Consider the following 14,570-nt stretch of genomic DNA (forward strand, 5'->3'; position numbering starts at 1 on the left):
GATTCCTTGGCAAAGCCTACAGCGCCAACCCTAAAAATCTTATCTTTAATAAATTAATAAATCTAATAAATAAATAGGGACGTTTCGCTCCCACACAAGTATCTTGATAATATTTGCACACTGAACAGTGAACAAAAACAGAGGAGAAAAAAAAATGCAGCTCAGTGCTGCAAGGAAAGTAGCCCAGAAAATAAGATTATTAAATAAAAATCAAAACGCTGAATGCGGTCACGAGGAAAAGCGTGTTGGCTGCCACCAGATGCGTTTCCACAAGAGGCCAAACAAAGGCACAACATTAATCATTAGTCGTCGTGGTCACAGACGCAATAGTTACATCACTTTGTTAATTATAATTTAGGTCTTGACATGCTTGCAAATTTAATAAAAGATGCTTTATAGGGTTTCTAACCCCCAAAATACATATTTAGAAATACCTAATTGTCCATTTTCAAGTGTGGGTTCTTGAAAATTTTTTGTGGCTCTACTCATTTTAGATAAGCCTACCAAATTGCTGCCTGAATTTTCAAAGTTAAAAAGGAAACAAAGCAATTTCACAGCGCATGCTTCGGCTCCTGACTCTTACTTTCAGACAAAATATAATCAATGGGTGCAAAAAAGACCCCTAATGTTTATTCATGATCAACAAAGCCGCATGGCGTTACCATGTGTACGGATCTTTTTTTTTTCTTCCACTTTAATTACACCTCATCAATCCACGCCGACCTTCACCGAGATAATGACTACAACTTGCCTTTTCCCTCTCATTTATAGTAAATGCTTGGAGGGAGTGAACTTTGATGAAGACAAGATTCATTGTAGAGTGCTGAAACGTGACAGCATTCATCTTCTTCACGTAAACGTTGAAGAGTCCTAATTGGGCACATATGGGGAATCAAATAGCAGCAGCCCCATGTCAGCAAAAACGCAGGTGAGCGAGCTATGAATGGACCGACGACATCGCTGTGTGTATTTAGATGTCATTTGACTAGTCATACAAGTTACTTGACCTGATTAACTCAAAGCCACTCGTCCCGAGCTGCGCTGTGCATAAGGCTAATTAGCGATGCTAATCGGAGATACTAATTTGCTTGCACTGGGTAATTAGAAGTTGTCAACAGGCATAACCAACCGGGCAAACATGAGACGTCACACTTATGGTGCCCCCTAGGCTGGATGTTTGGAATTACAACAACATAGTCTAAGAGAGCCAAAACATTTGTAATTTTTTTTGCTTTGAAAGAGGTTACTGTTGGTCACACCTTGTAAAATCTTTAATATTGTTGAATTGCTTCGTGTATTTTACGTCAGGCACCTGCTGGTTGGGCAGCTAAGGAATCGTCGAGTTCATTCGCAGCCATATAATATTTTAATTGTTTCTGTTGGTGGTCATTTTATGTGACAAAAACTAAATATATATTTAGTATTAAAAATGTGGTTGTGTCCTGTAGTAGTGACTAAAGTAAAAAAAAACAATGTTTTAATTTTTTTTTTTTTACAAAACAAGGAAAAACTTACGTCTTGGAGCTGAACCATGAAGGTGACGTTGCTTCCGACGCGGGCACTGAGCTCGCCGCTGCCGGTGGTCAAGCGGAGGCCTCGGGGCGGTCTGGGGCGACACCCCTGTCGTCTTGGCGAGTACACGTTCCTTCCCACCTCTTTGCAGTTATTGGACAAAACCTTGCGATACCTAAGAAAGCAAACCAATGACGATGATGATCAACCTGTGCTGAATTGGTGTCTCACTTCCAATTTCTTTTTTGATGCACTGGATGTAAGGGAACACTGACCCGGTGCTGTTGAGGAAATTTTGGCCCGCGCTGCAACTTTTGGCCGCGCCATTTGGATCGAACCAAAAAGCGGGGGAGCACTTCCCATCGCTGCGACGTTCCCAGCCGTAGTCGCTGCGCAAGGAAAAAAAAAAAAAGAAAAAACATCAGGACGACTTTTTACAAAGCCTGCCAAAGAACCCAAACATCACGAGGACGCTTTAATAATTGTTTCATAGGAGCATATTTTAACGCCATAAATAGCGACAAGATTGTCAGACAAGCCCGATCAAACAGAATTTCTGACAGACGTTTAAAATTAATTGGCCAATTCATTATTAATTGTATTCTAATAAGCTATTTGCAAATCGCAGCGGAGCGACAAAAAGTTCTCACTATAATTAGAGTCAAAAAAAGCGGTCATATTTGCGACTCTCAGAACCTGATACTGTATTAATGCATGCAAAAGGATCCGCGCGTCTTTAATTCATGTCGACTGGATAAGCGAGTCGCTTTGCAAACATGTCAGTGAAGCAATTAGCGCTAACTTTGGGAGATTTGCAAGCATTTCATGGGGACGGGGGGGGGGGGGGGACAAGCGGTCACCATTCGAAGTCGTAGGAGGTGCACTGGCACGGCTCAGATGAATAGATCCTGGAGTAATCCTGGGACAACATGCAGCGGTTTCCGGGTCGACGCTTCATAAAAATCTGCTTCTCACCCATCACGCACAGCTCACCCTTCGATAAAAACACATCAAAAGGTGTTGACAGTGTCAGAAGAAAAAACAAGTGCAGGCCGGCGGATCTGCGAGAGGGAGGGCTGCGGTGCTGCGGGAGTGGCCACGGCTGACTTGACCAATTATGACCCGAGCGTCCCCAAATTGCTGATGCTCGACTTTGTTCATGTCTCAAGTCCTGCTGTTGTTACCTTGTTGTGCAGGGACCATGTTTGGTAGTCTCCATCCATGCATCGCTGACTGAACAGGCCCTTGTAGTCGATTTTCATCACCTGCCACTCTGAGCGATGCCTGAAGTGTCCAAAGAAACTGCAGGATGTATTTCAAATTGGGAGAATTGTTTGATCACTGGCGATTCTCAAGTAAGCTAGGCCTGCGCTAGCTAAAGTGAGCTTATTATTTGCGTTGCTTACGTGATAATGTGATTGTCGGATTCCGACTCCATCAGGACTCCGTCCACGTAGAGAGGCGCCAGGGAGAAAGTGTGACGGTCCCACTTCTTGCCTTCGTCTAGACTGATCCTTCATGTGACACAATAGAGTGCGACGTTTAGGAGCACAACATCAAACAACAAGAGAAATGAGGTGAAAGATGATCAACGCTCTTTTTGGTTTGGTATCAAACAAATGAAGCACTCGGGAAGCCGCTCAAGGTGAGAACATTTCCGGACAGTCGAAAACTAAAGGATAAATGTTCCTCTCCCGTATAAGTGACAAAACGCCCGCAAAGGGAGATATGACTCAGGTTGTAGCAGTGGAAATAGATTTGGGGCCGTCCTGGAAATCACCTCTTGAGCAGCTTAATCACTTTTGACAAGCGGGCGGGCGAGCGAGCGAGCGCCAGAGTAGACGACGTTACAAAGCTGCCGCAATGCGAGCGACTGAGGAGGCCGTTCCTAACGTCCCATTTCCACCTTCTTGGATGTCACATTTACATAAAAACACTCGCCGACAGCTGCCTCTTACTGAATTGGCGCTGCTGGAAATGATTGCGACAGTTGAGGAGCAGCAAAATGGAAAGAATTTATTCCGTATCCTCCATGTCCGGTTGAAGTGTGAGAAGACTATTTGTCCTCACTCAAAGACAATCAAGGACATAAATGGAGGCCACACTAGTAGAAGTATTTATTGTATATATTTTTTTATTATTATTTCATTTTAGTTTTTACTATCGAATGACCGATGCCCCCGCGGCCACCCCTTTAGCTCCGCCTGTGCTCTAGTTGCATTACTAATTATCTAAACTCAGCCCAAAAGAAAGAAAAAAGGCAATTTTTGTCATCCTGTTGAGTAATAGCTGTACGCACCACAAGTGTCGAATCGGCGTGGGCGCGTGCAGCACGGCCAGCAAAGCACCGCCGTTGTCCAGGAACCAAATGTTGTGCTCTTCATCAAAGATCTACACATAAAGAAGGCAAAACAAAGGTTGCGTGAATGACGTTTCTTCTTTCAACGTTGCGTGCGTTTGCGTGCAAACACCCGCCTTACCTGTCGCCAGCTATTTCCTGCATCAGACGTTATGAACATGCCAAGGTTGGCGGAGGACAATTCCGTTCCGATATTGCCTAGTTGAAAGTAGGAGGAGGAGGGGGGGGGGGGGGAGAGGAGGGGGGGGCACACACGATATACTGAAATGCAGCATCAACTGATAAAATAGTGAATTATTTGGTGAGTTTTTGTACGTCCTCATTTCCCAACAGAGGACACATTAATGCAACTTTAGAATGTCAACGGAGATTTAAGCTTGAAGGCAAAATGAGTCGGCGTGGTTAAAAAAATAAAAAAATAAAAAAGCTTTCTAAAGTGGGGTGAACATTCACATTGTATGAAATGAAAGAAAAGTATAAACAAAAAAAATTACCAAATACAAATTGATTCAAATAAAATGTATTGCACACAAGTTAAAAACTTAAATGTGACATGATGGTAAAGGGAAATGACACGTATGACTATCATTGTCATCAGCATTAAAAAAACAAAACAAAGAACGATGTGTAATTAAATCAAAATGTGGATTTTAATGAAGGTAATGGGAACAGGATCATACAGTGGACCAATCACAAACTTGTGAATTTGATTTATTTTTATTTATATTTCAAATATTTTAACATTTTAAAAATATGCTTTTTGATATTTTGGCTAATATATTATTTATTCATCAAGATTTTGGAAGGTTCAAAATGTGTTCCCCCCCCTAGTGCTTTTATGACGGGCGTCAATTATGTAACTATTTTGTCCCTGGTGAATAGTGGAGGTCCAATGTAAATAAAAAACAGCAGAAAAGAAAACATATTAGATCAAATATGACAGGAATAAATAAATAGCAAGAAGAAAATAGCCAACCTGTGGCAACAATGATTCCCGGTACCAACTTTTTGCTGGTGATGGGTCCGGACGTGTAGGGATTCTCCGACATCTCCAGATGAAGATGCAGCGAACAAAAAGGCTGTCAACAAAAAGCAATACGATTAACAATAGCGTCACATCACCTGCGGATGTAATTATGTATCATTTTTCGCCAATTAATCGGAAGCGGCCATGCCTTCATCAGCAGAGAGAAGAAACAAAAGCCACGTTTGTTGCCCCCCAGAAAAAAAACGAAGGAAATACAGGACTTTTTTTTTTTTAATGCAAAGAAGCGTGTAATTAAAGTCTCTCAGGATGTGACGCTAAGAAATGGAAAATCATTTCCACTCCTTATGTAGCATATTGGAAAAAATCAATAGGGCCACTGAGGTGAAGGCGGACTGTGCAGGGGAACGGGGCAGAGGTCAGGAGTCAGTATTGAGGTCATTGCTGCAACAAAGTGAAATGTGAAATATAGCTCTGGGTGAGATTCAATACACAACATATTTCACTGAGATTCCTGTAACCAACCATGGCACAAATGAAATACATTTAAAAAATCAAATAAAAACGGATCGGTCGTGGACAGTTACACTCCGTTGTGTGTACTTTAGCCAGCAATTTAGCATCATTAGTGGTCAAATAACGGCATGCTGTTGTTGGCTTGTTAACCGAAACGCTAACATTAAGGCGAATAATGGGCTGTGGCGCGAACGAAGCTAATGACGCCTAGCAAAAAGGTCAATTAGGGGGAAGAAGAAAAAAAAAAAAAGGGCAATTTTTGGTGCTTGTTCTTTGCACACAAGCAAAAATAAAAAAAAATCCATTTCTTGGGTTCTTCTGATGGGCTACAATATATATATATTTTTTTTAGTGTGGAGATTCCACAATACCACGACCAAGCAGTTGAACACATGAGAGAAAAAAAATCAAATCAAATATACGTAAGGAAATAAGTTGCATATATCAGCTGATGACTCGGTGGCAAGACATCTATTCTCTGTAATATAATTCAGTGTAATCTAACATTCATTAGTCTGGCGCAACTGCATTTGGTGAATTGAAGTCACACAGGTTAATGGAAAGTCTGCCCCCCCCCTGCCCCCCCCCAGAAACGACACCTAATGACACGGTGTGACTTACACGGATAATAAAACCATTCCAGTGCCCGAGCTTCCCCGTTGGTCTTAGAGGGAAGCTGGCGGCAGCGGAGCCAAAGCGCCCGCCCGCCCGCCGTGGCAAATTTGGGCCGTAAATCAAAAAGCATCTAGAGCGCATCCCACGAGGGCCAAACGTGCGACGTGAACGAGCGCATGGTGTCTGGCCGGGCTCACCGTCACGCAGTGGATGCTGTTCCCGGCCACGTCGGTGGCGGGCGCCGGCAGCAGGGCCCACGTTTGACCTTTGTTGTAGGTGATGAAGGTCTTGACGCGGTGGTCCACCAACTTGTTGGCCAGATACATGCCGTTGATCCCCTCCACCTGGACAACACCGTGCATTTAAGATACATTTGGAAATAATAAAAATCCTCAAGCAAAGTGACAACCTTGTAGAAGTCGACCAGTAGGTTTCCAGTGGGTCCCCTGGTGGTCCTGAGATTTTCCAGCGAGAGGCTGAAGTAGACGCCGGGCGAGTCGGAGATGTACAGGCTGTACGTGTGGTTCTGGTTCCACTCCTGGACTGCAGCAAGCACTTGCTTCTCATCTGTGCTAATGATATGCATGTCCTGGGCATAGCGATGGGATAGCATTAGCCGTGTTAGCTTGGTAACAATCCAAAGGACTAATTGATGTATTTAAATTCAGTCCAGCCATTTCATTTCAGCTTGAAGGAACTGATTGAATTTTTTTCTATTAGGTGGCTATCTAACACACGATATAAGTGTTTCTTATGGACAATTACCTTGGGTAGACAATATTTGGGCAACTGCATGCGTCTGAACGGTTCCCTCATGTAGGATACAAAGTAGCTGGCCCGGCCAGTCTTGGTCACCTTGAAAATAAAAAGGGATGAAAGAAAAGATCAAATAACCTCTTGGGGAAGAAGAAGATGTTGCAGCTAGGAAAAGCCCCACCATGTCAGATATCCATTTTTTTCATTCTTGACATTTAACAGTTAAGTGGGATGCCATTTCAGTCAGTGGACACGCCCACAACAGCTAGATTCCCCCCCTTGAGTTTTGAAGACTCATTTTATGTATTTGGGTGTTATTTGATTTTTTTATTCAAATTTGGCAGGATTATTAAGAACACCGTGCTCTGTGGGATTTATTTGTTAAGTCGTTTATTTTCACTTCACGGAACCTTTAAGACACATGGCAACGCTTAGAATATATATATAATTTAAGGAATCTTTTTCTTATCTGTAGATTCTCAGAATGCGATAAAGCCCCCCCCCCCGAGAAGAATTCCACCGTTAATATTTCCCCACGGGAAGCCATAGAGTGCCTAACAAAGGCGAGGGTGCAACGCGAGGACGATCTCGTCGAGGAAAGTGACAAACCCCGTCGCCAAAGCGGGAGGAGGCTTGCGAAAAATACGCCTTTGAGACGTGCAGGTTTGACAGTTAGAGTGTTGGAAGAAGTCGCTGGAAAGGCGAAACAAGACGCCGATGCTTTCAAGGTGTCAATAACAACTGGGGCAACTGTAGCGTTGCTAAACTTTTGACAGCGACGCAATTCATGTCTTCACTGGGTAACCTGACATAACATGAACACAACTTTGGATCGATGGAGGCTGTCTGATGTGAGGAAAAATTTTTTTGGGGAAATGGGACGGGAGGCTTTGTTTCGTCTCAAAACATACGAGAGAGAACTTTCAGGCAGCCGCGAAACAAGGGCGCCGAGCGCAAGACGCCTCCTGAAGGAGGTGTACTGTATTTTTGTTTGGCAAATTTACGACCGCCTCTCCAAATATTCCCAGGCGGTGTCAAAAGCCGGGCGAAAAAAACGCCAAGCGCAACACAACGGCTCATCATTATCTCAATTAGTCCCAAGTTAAGTGGCGCTGGAAAATGATGTTGACTTTATCTACAGCGTGTCTGGAGGACCTTAATGCACTTGCACTTTTCCCATCCACTTAGAGGGAGGCCCCGGCCAACGGCGGCCCCGCTTGCTTATTTTCCAATCAAGTAGAAGGATGGTGTTTGTCCCCCCTACACACTACATTAGAGCTCTAATGGAATAATCTATCGAAAATCAATGAGTTGCCTTTTCTCAGGCCACATTTTTGAGGATGTTGCACTCGAGCGTTCTTTCTCTTCCCGCGGGAGCGTGCAGGTGTTGAAGACTGCTTCTTTGGTTGTAGCCTCAATCGATAACCTCATTACTCTTTGTCAAGTTAAATCCAAACACACCCCCAACCCCCCCGCCGGCAATGAAAGTCACAGGAAAGTCGTCGTACGGCGTCCGGCGTCGCCTTGGCAATTTCATCTGGGCTAAATGCAATTTTATCGAATGAGCGTTTCTGAAACTCGCCCTGGTTGTATTTATTTATTTACTCCCATTCTTATGATGCAGACATTGCAATCAAGTCTGCGAATGAAGTGAAACTGGGTCAGCGCTCAAAACAGTCGTGGTTTCCCGCGACATCATTTTAAATTAAAAGATTACATCTGCGGCTAGATAAATAAATAATAATACGACAATACCGTACAATTCTATTCGATTATTGAGAGAGCAAACGTCTCGTAATGGGGCGGAAATGGCAAATCCCTCTTCTTCGGAATCAGACTCGCTAAATAGAGCAATTTAACAGTTTGTTTAACCAATGGAGCACGATAACGTGCAAATCGAATTCAAAGTTAACAAACGAAAAACAGAGTCAGCAATCGGTCGACGGGGATCAAGAATCGGTGACAAATGCGACAAAGTCATTTGGGGATATTTTTCCCCAAATGTCAAAAGTTCCAAGGAGGATTTTGTTACCATGACGATGAGGGATTGAACCCCCCCCCCCCCCCTCCCTTACCTAAAAAAAACAAAAAAACAAAAACAGGAAAACTGTGTAATAGAAAATTAGAATTCCATTGTCTCGTGTATTCAGCGTAACATGCGTGAGTGAACGCATCAAGGCCGCAAACAGGACAGCTCGACGGAGGGTGGAAATCAATGAGAGCGGAGGTCATATGGAAAATTTAATTCTAATAATGGCCCTGACGGCTGCTGTCTAATTGGAGTCAAACGTTAAGTGAATGGCATTAAGGACACGGCATGCTTTATTCACTTTTGTGTGTGGAAACACGCTCTGCCTTGGTGATGACTTGAAACATAATCTAACGCCACAGAAGGGAACAGCTGTGTTTCGGGAAGCCATTATGAGGATTTTGATGGAAAAGCATGAATTGGATGAAGAGCGGACGGCAAAACCAGGAGCGGCGGGGAGTAAAGATGACCTCGGAGTGCCATAAAAAGGACAAAGTAATTGATCGTCATGCAGACCTGAGTGAAAACGTATTCATCTTGCACGACCAGTGAATTGGTGTCCACGTGTCCCGGGAAGAGGTACTGCCTGTTGGCTTCCGTGCAACGCTGGGCTCTGCACTTCACGTACTGAGCACCTGGCGAGATGATGCCAAAGGAAATCAATCAGGAGTAAATTACAAATGTTTCGCCTGGAGTCGCGCTTGTATGCACAGGAGATTGCCGCGGAGTTCAACGGGTCACCCCAAAAAAAAAAACAGAAAACACTTTTGAAATGTTACAGCACTGTAGCTAGTGGTTAGCGCCTCGCAGTTCAAAGGCTCTAATTTGGAAACGCGGCTAAAAGCTCCTCCCACTTTTCCAATATTTACATATTAGCGTCATTTAAGACCGTGGACAATGCAGCAGTGGCTACCACGATAAACATTGAAGCCACATGTGGCTTGTAAGCATCACCTGCTCAATGAAGACAAAGCTCGCGACTGCGCATTAAAGCGCCATGCGGCTTTGAAAGGGCGACACGCTGGGGGACGCTTTAAGCCCAACAAACATCTATCAACGGACAAAAACTAACCCCCCCCCCCTCCCATTCTGCATCACTATACCTCAGGGAGAGCATCGTGAAGAAGCAACATCGCTCCGAATAAAAAAAAAAAAAACTCACGGCCTTTGGCGACCTGCGTCTCGATGTGGACCACGTCCGACTCTCTGTCCAGCCCCATTACGGCCCTGGCGGGAAGTAAGAGAAGATGGAGAGTTTTGTAATTGCGCAATCTCAAAGCCATAACAGCATGTTGTTCCAAGCACTAAATGAGCGCCTATTACATCTCCATTCAGCAAAGCAGGAGACAAACAAGGCAAAAGGGGAATAAACAGCAGGTGACCAAAGCACAGAATGTACCCGTTTCAAAAAAATAAAAAACCACACGTGCATTGAAGGTACACTTGTATCTGATGACCATGTGCATGGATTAAATTGCCACTCAAACAATGCACGTGAGTGACAACACGGCAAACAGAAAGGAAGCACACGATATGAAACGCGCAATGAAAATACGAAAGCTGCCGCACGTGCGTCTGATCCTACCAGTAGAATCGACCCGGCATCACGTTGTCGTGCACGAGCTGCCACCTCTTCCCGAAGTCCACCGAGCTGTACAGCTGCCAGATAATAGCGGCGGTTACAACGACGGCAAAGTAGATAGCCGGCGGGGCCCCCCGCCGCAATCAAGCGTGACAATCGCTGCAAATTCGCCCACCTTGCTATCGTGGCTGTAGGCCAGGATCCAGTTCTCCTGCGCCGGGTGGAATAGAAGGCTGAGAACGTTGAAGCTAATAGGATGCTTCTCAAAGCTCGCCCCCTCGTCCGAGCTGATCAGAACGGCGCTCTCCACCTTCGGGTCGCTCAGCATCATTATCTGAAGTACAGAGGAGGGAAGCGACATCAGAGCGACAGTTGTGGAGCTGCTGAGAAGTAGATGCTGTCATTTTGTTTGCTTGATAGCATGAATCATTTTCAATTGTATCTTGGCCATGTATTTGTACACAACATCATGAAAAAGCACAAATTGTAGATTGCTATTATGGATGTCACAACAATACAGAAGATAAAAATATTCATTTTAAGAGCAGTCCGATATTCAATCCAAATGATTGTGCTAGTTTCATAGCAGAAATGAAGATAAAACAACAAATTCAACAAACCCTAACCCTAATAATGAATAATGGTCTTAATTCCCTTAATTCCTTCACTCTCGATTCCATTTTCCAAGATGGCCGCCCTCGTGAAAGCAGGCTTCACCAATCACAAAGACTACTGTTGCATCTGTGTGTTTGTAAGATTCATTGGTATTCATAATAGAGAGATTTGAACTGCAATTTGTTAAAAAAAAAAAAAAAAGATCCAGAAGAAATAATCATTACCATGTACTAAATCATTGAGATAAAAATCCCACAGATTTTAGTGCAGTCATAAAACTTAATATCACTCTCAGCCCACTTTTGTTCCCAGGCACCCAATTGTAAAAAAAAATAAAAATGGACGGAATGGGGGAAAACAAAGGATGAGGCGACCTTTTGTTTGTTGGTGGGGCACACGTAAAGGTAGCTCAGCACGGTCCTCGAGCCCACTTTGTCATTGAGCTTGGTGTAGGTGCTCCCAAAGTCGCTGGACCTGCATACAAAAAAACACAAGCTGCGGGTAAATAAACAAGCCCACTTACTTCCAAAATTTGTTCCATTTTCTTTCAGATTTATGGTGCCCATGCTACAAATTTAATTTGTTCAATATCTATGCTTAATACTTAAAAAAATAAAATTGCATCGAAAATATTCTGATCGTAAAAAAATGTAGAATTAGATATTTATTTTTATACTCCAATTCAGGAGATATTGGACTGCTCCAGGAAGGAAACAATTGCAAAATTGCAGTAATATTCATCATTATTTTCTGTGTGTATATTGTTATACTGTCTGTCTATATGTGTTGCTCCACCCTTAGTGGTTTTCTCTTTCTTTTTGTTTCGCTTGACACTAAACAAGCGGAAGTGGCGTTAAACAGTCTGAAAATGGATTTCTTGGATTTCCTTGGTGACATTATGAAAACATTCCATGCAAAAGCCAACAAATTATCTCTCGGGCTTCGCTCTGTCACACACTGCTGTCATTTTTCCATGTCCCTTCCATGTGCATAGGTCCATGACAAGGGTAAATGCGCTTGTCATCCCAATGCTCAAAAATCCCCCCCCCCCCCCTTCCCCGATGAATCCGCACCATCCGTTCTACCTGAGTGCCCGCAAATATAATTTCATGACATAATTGGATAGATATCCAAGCGATGCCTGCTATCATTGTCTGCGCATTAATCTGAAGTGTCCCATTTGCTGTTGACATTGTTTTCCAAGACTTAGCCCCTAAACACATTTGTGCCACCTAAGTGCTGCCTTCAGACGCCACGTCGGAATGACGGAGGGAGAGGAAAATATGTGACGATATCGCACCAGCGAGTTGATTTAGCAGTAAAAAGGCAGCCGCTTGAAAACGCGGGAGGACTCGCCGCATCGATCCAGATATCGCCGGCGACTGGCTGGAAGCTATTGTGGCCATCAATCATTCACGCTCTTATCACAGAAATCATGCATGCCTACTTCTTTTCGTAACATATCCGTTTTTTTTTTTTCCCCCGCCTGCATCGAGCGCCTTAGGTGCGCAGTAATTTACTTGGAGGTTGCGATGCAGACACCTACGTGATGGAAGAGGCCTCCTGTACTCTATGGGGGGGGGGGGGTGTAAATCTTTGCATCGCCTCTGGTGAAACAAATCTTCATTTGAAACTCTATGGACTGATGTGTTTCATAGTGAAATGAGTTCTCTTCATTCTGTGAGAAGTCGGTGGGGGTGGGGGGGTGAGGGGGGCATATTAAAAGTATGGATTGAGTTCTGTGGTATTATCCTTGATGAAATGAATTCTTATTTATGAGCTCGACAGGCGCGCACACACAAAAAAAATGTGCCCTTCGATATAATTGCGGTAGCGCACAATGACTAGTGGTGACTCAATTACTTGTGACAAGGGGTGGCTGCAGATAGCAAAAGAGGCGAAATTTAGACAGCATGAGGAAAAAGGTGGTGTGATGTAATACCATTTTGTTCCACTAGTGTTTTATGGAGTCAAATGCATGATCATTTTTTTCCAGGTAAAATGAAATTAATATAGAAATGAATTGCATTTTTTTTTCACATTTTTCTTTCCGGCTAAGTCAACCACATGCGCCAAATATTTTTTTTTTTTATATGGAGAGTATAGGAGAATACAGCAAAGACTGGATTTATTGATTAATTCTATGACTTTATTGCATAAATTTTCTGTGGGCAATTGGCTCACACGCACGGCTTGGAGGGAACATTGTAAATTGCATTAAAAAAATATAATGCATAATGTATTTCTTTTAAATTAATACCCCCACTGACTAATTAAATCAGCATCATTTGCATTAGAATTACAGAATCCTAATTGTAATCACGCAGGGTGTACCTAATGATGTGACTGCTGAGTGCATGGCTTCCATATTAATTAAAATAGTTTGCTGTTGAGATGTTTGCAGTTTTTTTTTGTTTTTTTTGCCATTTTCAACTCAATTCAAAATCCTCACTCATTTTTATAATTGAACTGTCAGCAATGTTGCACTTGCATGACTGAAAGGAAATTTCAATGTTTTCTTTTGTGCTTTGTGTAGACAGATGTGTGAGCGCTGCTGGTAGCAGCATGCAAGGCGGCCACACTACGGAGCAGATTTTTATTTTTTTTTGTCAGTCCCGCGAGCAAAGTTAATGCGCAAATGGACAAAAAAGCCTGCTGCCTTCCATCTGCTGCTGCCGCCACTTCTGCCGTTTCTCCAGCTCCACGCGCACCCCAATTTCGGACGCTTACGACTCCTGACAGATCACTACACTTCAAGAAGTTTATTTACTCAACTGCAAAGACTATCAGATGTCTAGCAAAGAGTACAAAAAAAAAAATTGCTCAAAAATTTCCAGTTCGCCACGGAGCGAATTGCTTGGCTTTATTAAAACATATGTCATGTGGGGTTCCTATGTATCTTCATTCTTCATCCTCTAGCGAGCGTGTGCAAGCTATAAATCACAACGGATGGAGCACGAATCTATGAATATATTTTCCTTAGCTTTGTGCTTTTGCATGTTTATCGGATTAGAAGCAGCGATGCGCCGTCACCTCGCTGCGCGTCCAAGTGATTCAAGGCAACGTACCTCCACAGAGAGCTCTCGGTAACAGCGCCCAGGTTGAAATCGTATAGCTTAGTCAAGATGAGAATCACCTGCAAAGGAAGAGAGGTGCTTTGTTAGTTAGGAAGAAGTCTGTTGGCCGTTTTAATTTGAATCCTCCCAAAATTCATTGGAGATTTTGTGCCATCTGTAAAGCCGTACCCAACTTGAGGATCTTGTGAGATTTACAGTATGAATCCACCAGTTTGGTTTAAAGTGGTAATTTTTGGATCGTTCTTGACATGCTTCTATGAAATCGATTGTCCCCATTGAAATGAATTGAAATGCTATTGATCCGTTCCGGACGGAAAAAATAATCACAATTTGTTTTGTTTTTAGAAGAAAAGCACAAAATTCTATATATTTTTAGTTTTTTGTTTTTTTTGCCGCCCTTCAATGAAGTCTGCCACACGTCTTTTGTAACGAGTGTCATCACCAAGTGCATCCCAATGACAAGGCACGCTCGTGTTGTGACTCGACGTCAGCGCGCTGGCACGTGAACAGAATCCACGGGCGAC

General features: G+C 43.3%; 2 protein-coding genes across 4 annotated transcripts in view; one reads left to right on the top strand and one right to left on the bottom strand.

The window, feature by feature from the left end:
* LOC147049934 (VPS10 domain-containing receptor SorCS1-like) overlaps window positions 1-928 on the top strand; it is a 78,779-nt gene extending 77,851 nt beyond the window's left edge. Inside the window, exon 26 of the mRNA XM_085922933.1 lies at window positions 772-928. Within this exon, the coding sequence (XP_085779059.1) occupies window positions 772-791 (20 nt within the window). The 3' untranslated portion in view covers window positions 792-928. The remainder of the gene's footprint in view (window positions 1-771) is intronic.
* The window catches only part of sorcs3b (sortilin related VPS10 domain containing receptor 3b), an 80,742-nt gene that overhangs the window by 9,504 nt on the left and 56,668 nt on the right, over window positions 1-14,570 (bottom strand). For all 3 annotated transcript variants that reach the window (XM_085922943.1, XM_085922944.1, XM_085922945.1), the window contains 17 exons: window positions 14,038-14,105; window positions 11,344-11,443; window positions 10,530-10,688; window positions 10,358-10,431; window positions 9,935-9,999; window positions 9,289-9,407; window positions 6,753-6,842; window positions 6,397-6,576; window positions 6,185-6,331; window positions 4,848-4,950; window positions 3,993-4,069; window positions 3,812-3,903; window positions 2,919-3,026; window positions 2,697-2,814; window positions 2,373-2,506; window positions 1,788-1,901; window positions 1,516-1,687 (listed from right to left, as the gene is read on the bottom strand). In XM_085922943.1, coding sequence (XP_085779069.1) covers window positions 1,516-1,687; window positions 1,788-1,901; window positions 2,373-2,506; window positions 2,697-2,814; window positions 2,919-3,026; window positions 3,812-3,903; window positions 3,993-4,069; window positions 4,848-4,950; window positions 6,185-6,331; window positions 6,397-6,576; window positions 6,753-6,842; window positions 9,289-9,407; window positions 9,935-9,999; window positions 10,358-10,431; window positions 10,530-10,688; window positions 11,344-11,443; window positions 14,038-14,105 — 1,920 coding nt within the window. The remainder of the gene's footprint in view (window positions 1-1,515; window positions 1,688-1,787; window positions 1,902-2,372; window positions 2,507-2,696; window positions 2,815-2,918; window positions 3,027-3,811; window positions 3,904-3,992; window positions 4,070-4,847; window positions 4,951-6,184; window positions 6,332-6,396; window positions 6,577-6,752; window positions 6,843-9,288; window positions 9,408-9,934; window positions 10,000-10,357; window positions 10,432-10,529; window positions 10,689-11,343; window positions 11,444-14,037; window positions 14,106-14,570) is intronic.

This window comes from Syngnathus leptorhynchus, chromosome 10 (assembly GCF_054491065.1).
Source record: "Syngnathus leptorhynchus isolate UIUO chromosome 10, UIUO_Slep, whole genome shotgun sequence".
Classification (NCBI taxonomy): domain Eukaryota; kingdom Metazoa; phylum Chordata; class Actinopteri; order Syngnathiformes; family Syngnathidae; genus Syngnathus; species Syngnathus leptorhynchus.